Source organism: Rhinopithecus bieti, unplaced genomic scaffold (genome assembly GCF_001698545.2).
Source record: "Rhinopithecus bieti isolate Rb0 unplaced genomic scaffold, ASM169854v2 scaffold_13577, whole genome shotgun sequence".
Classification (NCBI taxonomy): Eukaryota; Metazoa; Chordata; class Mammalia; order Primates; family Cercopithecidae; genus Rhinopithecus; species Rhinopithecus bieti.
This window is the reverse complement of record NW_016807867.1, coordinates 227,481-235,069: the sequence shown is the minus strand read 5'-3', so window position 1 is coordinate 235,069 and position 7,589 is coordinate 227,481. Positions and strand designations below refer to the sequence as shown.

Sequence of the window (7,589 nt, the reverse complement as noted above, 5' to 3'; positions counted from 1 at the left end):
TCTCCTGGATCAGGAAAAGACCTGGAAAGGGAAGAGGATTCTCTATAGAATATGGTTTCCACATGAGAGACAGCTGTGCAGGGCCATTTCAAAATATGTCAAAGAAATACATTTTGGAGTAAAATACTTTTATTTCTTTCAGGGCCTGCCATCTGTCATGTGATACTATACTAGGGACAGGTTGGTATTTGACATCTTATTGCTACAAAGAGGCCGTTTTGTCAGTCTTAAATTTTCTGTTTTAATGTCAATGTTGGTCAGTTGTGCCTGAATTCCATAGGGAGAAGATTACAATGAAGCATGTCTGATGTGATGTCCACTTCCCATCATGGCCTGAACTAGTTTTGCAGGTTTACTTTAGAATGCCCTTGGTCAAGACTGGGGGTCCATTCAGTTAGTTGGGGAGCTTAAAATTTTATTTTTGGTTTACATAATGTTTATCACTATATAATATTACATTGTAGGTTTATCTGCTGTTTGCTTCCTCTAAAGAATATTAAACTCTTTTTTTCAATTGGTGTACTCTTGTGACCATACCCTAGAAGAGTACCTAGTATAAAGTATTGTCTCCGTAAGTACTTCTTGATGACATTAATGAATTAATTAGCTATAAGAAACTAGAACAGGTTAAGTCACTGTGCCATGTCAATATAGGGACCCCATCGCTACAAAAGAATAATTTAAAAACTAGTCAGGTGTGGTGGCACACAGCTGTAGGTCCCAGCTACTAGGGAGGCTGAGGCAGGAGGATTGCCTGAGCCCAGGAGTTTGAGGCTGCAGTGAGCCATGATTGTACCATTGCATTCCAGCTTGGGCAAGAAGTGAGATTCTGTCTCAAAAACTTTTTTTTTCCCCTCTAAATATAAGATCTTCTTGTCTACGAAGAGGTACAATTTGACTTCCTCGTTTTCAATTAGGATGCCTTTTCTTTTTCTCTTGCCTGACTGCTCTAAGACTTCCAGTACTATGCTGAATAATGGTGGTGAAAGTGGGCATCTTTGACTTGTTCCAGTTCTTAGAAGAAAGGCTTTCAACTCTTCCCTATTTGGTATAATGTTAACTATGGGTTTGGGCACATTTGACCTTTATTATTTTGAGGTTTGTTCATTATATGCCCTAGTTTGAGAGTTTTTTTTAACCACGAAGGGATGTTTAATTTTATCAAATGCTTTTTCTGCATCTATTGAGCTGACCATAAGATTTTTGTCCTTCATACTACTGAGGTGATGTATCATGGTTATTGATTTGCATATGTTAAGCTATTCTTGCATCACTGAGATAAATCCCACTTAATAATGATGTATTATCTTCTTAATGTGCTGCTGGATTTGGTTTCCTAGTATTTTGTTGAACATTTTTGCATCTATGTTCATCAGGGAGACTGGACTGTAGTTTTTTAGTTGCATCCTTGTCTGCTTTTGGTATCAGGGTGATGCTGGTCTTGCAGATTGAGATAGGAAAAATTCCTTCCTTTTCACTTTTTTAGAATAGTTTAAGGAAAATTGGTATTAGTTCTTTGTAAGTTTGATAGAATTCAGCAGTGAATTTATCTGGTCCTGGACTTGGTGATTACTGATTAATTTTGCTATTCATTACTGGTTTGTTCAGGTTTTCTATTTCTTCCTGATTCAATCTTGGTAAGTCATATGTATCCAGAAATGCACTAATTTCCTCTAGTTTTCCAGTTTATTAGCATATAGTTATTCATAATGGTCCTTAATGATCTTTTGTGTTTCTGTGGTACCAGTTGTAATATCACTTTTCATTCTTTTTTTTTTTGAGATGGAGTCTTGCTCTGTTGCCCAGGCTGGAGTGCAGTTGTGCTATCTCGGCTCACTGCAAGCTCCACCTCCCAGCTTCACGCCATTCTCCTGCCTCAGCCCCCTGAGTAGCTGGGATTACAGGCGCCCGCCACCACGCGTGGCTAATTTTTGCATTTTTAGCAGAGACGGGGTTTCACCGTGTTAGCCAGGATGGTCTCGATCTCCTGATCTCGTGATCCACCCACCTCGGCCTCCCAAAGTGCTGGGATTACAGGTGTGAGCCACTGTGCCTGGCCTTTTCATTCTTGATTTTATGTGGGTCTTCTCTTGTCTTTTCTCGGTTAGTCTGCTGGGGTCTGTTTCTGGCAAACTTTTATAATTAGTGAAAGAGGACCCAGGGATGTTCTGCAGAAGATGACTAGAATGGTGACAGCCAACGTTTTGCAGTGAGTCCAAGAATAAGACAGCAAGTCAGAATACTAAGGATGGGAGGGAAGACAGAAGTAACCTGAGTCTTTGAGTCACCTATTAACCAGTCCTAGACTAGTCCCTTCTTTGGGCTTTCCACATAAAAGAAGAAATTTCCCTTCCTGTAGAAGTCACTTCTGATTTTTTTATTTTTCACAGTAATAAAATATCCTACCTAATAAAATGTACATCCTACATTCATTACTCAAAAAAGGATTATTTGGTTTTCTGTTTAAGTTAAAAAACAGCTCCATTAGGGGTACTAAACACAGCTCTGCCACAGAAACACAGAAAAGGGGTATTCTATGGTTAAGGAGGTTTTCAGTAACATCTTTAGGGTAGGAACATGTACAGTTACAACAAGGCACTTTAAAATGCTAAGAAGAACCAGCAATTTTCACTTTAAACAAAACTTTAAAAAAATGTATGATTTTATATTCCTGAATCAACTAAGTTCACTTCCAAACGTGACTTTTTGGTGTAACAGAAAATGTACCAATTTTCATTTGCAGATTATAATGGGAAAAAAAGCTTTTTTGTTTGTTTGTTTGGGACAGGGTCTCACTCCGTCACCCAGGCTGGAGTGCAGTAGCAAAATCTCGGGTCACTGTAACCTATGCCTCCTGGGCTCAAGCAATCCTCCCACCTCAGCCTCTGGAGTAGTTGGGACCACAGGTGCGTGCCACTGCACGTGCCTAATTTTTTGCATTAATAGAAATGGGGTTTCACCATATTGCCTAGGCTAGTCTCAAACACCTGAGCTCAATCAAGTTGCCTGCTTTGGCTTCCCGAAGTGTTGGGATTACAGGTGTGAGCCACCGTGCCTGGCCACAGATGGCATGTTACAGCCTTGGAAGCTTTCAGAAAGTGAAGTAACTGATGCCCATAGACACAGACTGTAAAACAAATGTATTATTATTAGTTACATGATACTGACTTTTGTTATGGGTGCTGATATTTTACTCTGCCATCTGTTTCAGATTCCTGAATGTGGAAGCTCTAGAGAATCATGGGTAAAATCTGTTCCAGAACTTAAAAAATCAGATCTGATTTAGAACTTTATAAGCAAAACAATTCAGGGAATCTTTGAGTAATTTCAAACTACCTAAAAGGAGTCTTAAAATGCCCATTTAGCTTCCATTCAAATGAGTTTCGAAATTCCAGAATTATTCTGCTCCCCATCTTGTAGCATGTTGAATTCCAGGTGTTAATTATGGCTGAAAAAAGAACTCTGCTGACAAATCAAAATGAGACTACAGATCAATTGTCATTTTAATACTTTATGGGAAAAGATTACATATTTAAGTTGTATTACAATGTAAACATACATAATTAACTAAGGCTATACTTAAAATTACCAAATTATTCTTTTTACTTTAGAATTTGAAAAAAAAATTGCTGCTGACTATCCAAGGCCCATACTAAGTAGGGCTAAAATTTTTTATAAATAAGACATTAAGGTCAAATTGGACATTAGTATCAACTGTTCTATAAATAACACCTGAGTATTACATACTGATACTTACAAGATTCGTTCCTGTTTTAGCTTGGTTACTTTTACTTGTAAACCTGAAAAGTAAAAAGAAAAGGTGTTACTTCTACAAAAGTTCCTTTATGAGTCAAATGTTACACTATTAAGTCACATCAGTCTGGTCTCTAAATAATAAACCAGGTCTCTTTAGTTTACAGTATATTCCCCTTACTTGTATCCTGCAGTCACAAAAGCATTATCTGCAACATATTGCTTTTAGTCTATCATGTGACAGTCAAATGGAATAACGTTTTCCCCATCTAAAGTAAATTATTTCCTTTCTAGTAGCAAGGCAAGCATATAATTAGAAGTTCACTATAAATGAAGGTCTATGTTCTGACATAGCCTGTGTATTTACTAACAGCAATGGTGTTTATGTAGGCACAAATCTTCTGGGATTAAACTAGATTGTGGTAGGAAGTCCTGGACTAGGAGCAAAATTCCTTATAGAAAAATACCTAACAAAAGGCATGAACGTTTTATATCTCAAGATATCTACTACATGAATTTTTAATTTTAATTGAGTCTGACACAAAACATAAGAGAATACCACTGCCTATGGACTCAGGTAGTTATTGAGAAGAAAGCAGACTGACAGGCATTGAAACTGCAAGGAAGGATATGGACAAAACAGGGTATTTCTAATTTTCATGAACGGTAATTAACAAAAGAAAAAAATCACTGAACAAATATGAAAATACATACATCATTAGCAACATATAAGTCAAACCAAAACAATTACTTAGCAAAATTGTAAAAATTATAATACCAAATATTGATTTAGAAATGTCATTTAATTGGCTAGGCGCAGTGGCTCACGCCTGTAATCCCAGCACTTTGGGAGGCCAAGGCGGGTGGATCACCTGAGGTCAAGAGTTCGAGACCGGCACAATTAACATGGAGAAACCCCATCTCTACTAAAAATACAAAATTAGCCGGGAGTGGTGGCACATGCCTGTAATCCTAGCTACTCGGGAAGCTGAGGCAGGAGAAACACTTGAACCTGGGAGGCAGAGGTTGTGGTGAGCCGAGATCCCGCCATTGCACTCCAGCCTGGGCAACAAGAGTGAAACTCCGTATCAAAAAAAACAAAACAAAACAAAACAATGATTTCATCAAAGATTAAAATAGTACAAACTGGAAAACTTTTTTCTCGTTGAATGTTGCTTTGCCCTCTATTTTCTCTATGCTCCCTACTTCCTGCAATGTGATTAACATAAAGGGAAAAAAAGCCCTCAATATTTACTCTTTAATTTCTCAATCAGTGCTTTTAATATTCTACAATTTACCCAACTATAGATCTACTCAAGAATTTTTATTTGGTGGCAGTTAGTTACCAATACATAGTTATTAGTTGACTGATTCCTGAAGAATCCAAGAATACTTACTATGTGCCTTTGGCAGTTCACAGATTCTATCAAGTTAAAATAGGGAAGTTTTCATATATGTGTGTAGAAACAAATATATTTATCATTTCTAAGAACATAGTTTTTCTTTATCTGTTTAACTTGGTACAATCTTTTGGACAACATAATTTAGACAAATACAAATTTTAAAAACAAATCTATAAATTTCCCAACCATGGTCACATAGACACTAATGAAGAAGTCATCTCTTCTTACTGCCCTCCATGGTAATGATTTAATGCCAGGAAATCTAGATATCGTGGAAAAATAAAGGCCCTGGAGAATTTTTTGGATGTTACATTTTTTCCTTATGTCTCAAATTTCACCTTTAGAAAATGTTCAACTGATATGACACATTTTACTTTTGATTCTATGCTCTATAATTTGAATTAAAAATGTTATAAATAAGATGGTGAAAAAAGTGTTACGGATAAACCTGTACTTGAATGTTCAAGCAGTCTCAGCCAAATATTAGAAACAACCCAAACATCCTTCATTAAGAGAGCTGTAACCTGTGGTGCATCCAGGCACATTTTTTCCCTTCTCAAAAATGTGTGAAATTTTACTTGACAGATTTTTTTGTTTGTTTGTTTTTAATTGTGGCTGACTTCTAACAATCAGTTCTGCCTTTAGAAGTGAAAAGTGCAGCCAAAGATGAAATGGATTCTTGCCATAAACCATTTTAAGAAAAGAAATAATGAGATAGAAAATCCATATAAACTTCAAAAGAAAATCCTTGGGAAACAGGGGAAGAACTACTCTTTTATCTTGTAAGCATTCAACACCTGTGAGGTATTTGTTCTGTCACGTAGATCACCCTGAAACAGGTTTATATATGTATGTGTGTATGTGTTTAAATTTTAGCATTTGCTATTCACCAAGTCAATTAGGAATCTACAATTAGAACCCCTATAAAGTGTGCTTTAATCCTGCTCCACACCCATCGGAAGGAATGAGGCTATACAACAATGCAGCTCCTGTATGAACAGGTAATCTGTTGAACAAAGTATCTGGGATTGTAACACTGGCAACGTAAGATACCTATTGAGGAAACAGTGTTCACAAGACTAAGCACTGAGCTACAATTAACCCTACACTCACTCATAAATTTTGGAGGAAATGAAACAATCAAGGGCCTGTATAATACACAAAACAAATTTAAGAGTTCAGAAATGAGGCAAGAATTCAATTCCTTATGCATTAACAAAAATCACTGCTATGTTAATTCTTACTTATTTTAGTTCTCTACCCAGAACAAACCATATATATATAATGTATGTACTGTCATTTTAAACAAGTTGTTTATGGTTCTGAATTACAAATGATACACTTAACATCACTTGCTTGACAAACAGTGGGGGCTTTATATACAAATGAAGTAATTAAACTTCAACCAAAACTACATTTCTATAATTGCGTAACAAATTATTTAAATTCCAAAGCCATATTTAAGGTGTGCTCAATTTGCTTAAGATTTAATGATCTCAAAATGGGTAAATTAATTTTTGTGGATTTTATTATTTACAGATGTAAATGTAAATAAAAGGTGTGAGAGTTACTGATAATAATAATATAATTATTATTTTTGAGACAGGATCTCTGTGACTCAGGCTGGAGTGCAGTGGGTGCAATCATGGCTCACTGTAACCTTGACTTCCCAGGCCCAAGCGATCCTCCTGCCTCAACCTCTGAAGTAGTTGGGACCACGGGCACGCACCACCATGTCTGACTAATTAAAACAATTTTTTTTGCAGAGACAGGGTCTCGCTTTGTTGCCCAGGCTGGTCTCAGACTCCTGGACTCAAGTAATCCTCCTGCCTTGGCCTCCCAAAGTATTGGGATTACAAGTGTGCGCCACTGCGCCCAGCCTCACAGCATTCTTAGTAATGAGTGGGACAATTCCTTTCACTGTTAATTTGTATAATCTTAAGGTAATGTTCTCTTTTTAGAATTTTTGATTCTATGTATACAAAATAAATGGAGCAATTAAAAAATGAATCAAGGAATATTTATCCTGTCCTATTAGAGCCCCCAAACTGTCCTATTTCTTCAAGGTGTTCCAACTTTGCCTCACAAAACCTGCCTAGTTTTCTCTGAAACTGATTACCATATTTACTAGACACAGAAAATAGCTAGATGTTAACAGCAGAGGCTGGCATAGGCAAAAGATCGTTTATTAAAATATTCTGAAAATAAATCTTTTTTTGATATTCTGATAATAAATCTTTTAAATTCTATTTTATTACTTGTGCTTTTAATAATAAACTTGATACTGAAAAAGATTTTTAAAGGCAATAAAATTTTGCACCCAAATAAATATACTTTAAGACTTTTGAAATTTAAAGGCCGGGCGCGGTGGCTCAAGCCTGTAATCCCAGCACTTTGGGAGGCCGAGACGGGCGGATCACGAGGTCAGGAGAT

At 36.6% G+C, this 7,589-nt stretch overlaps 1 protein-coding gene across 1 annotated transcript in view; it reads right to left on the bottom strand.

The window, feature by feature from the left end:
* Positions 1 to 7,589, bottom strand: part of RBBP8 (RB binding protein 8, endonuclease) — a 112,728-nt gene that overhangs the window by 75,799 nt on the left and 29,340 nt on the right. The window contains 1 exon segment of the mRNA XM_017884017.1: positions 3,758 to 3,800. Within this exon segment, the coding sequence (XP_017739506.1) occupies positions 3,758 to 3,800 (43 nt within the window).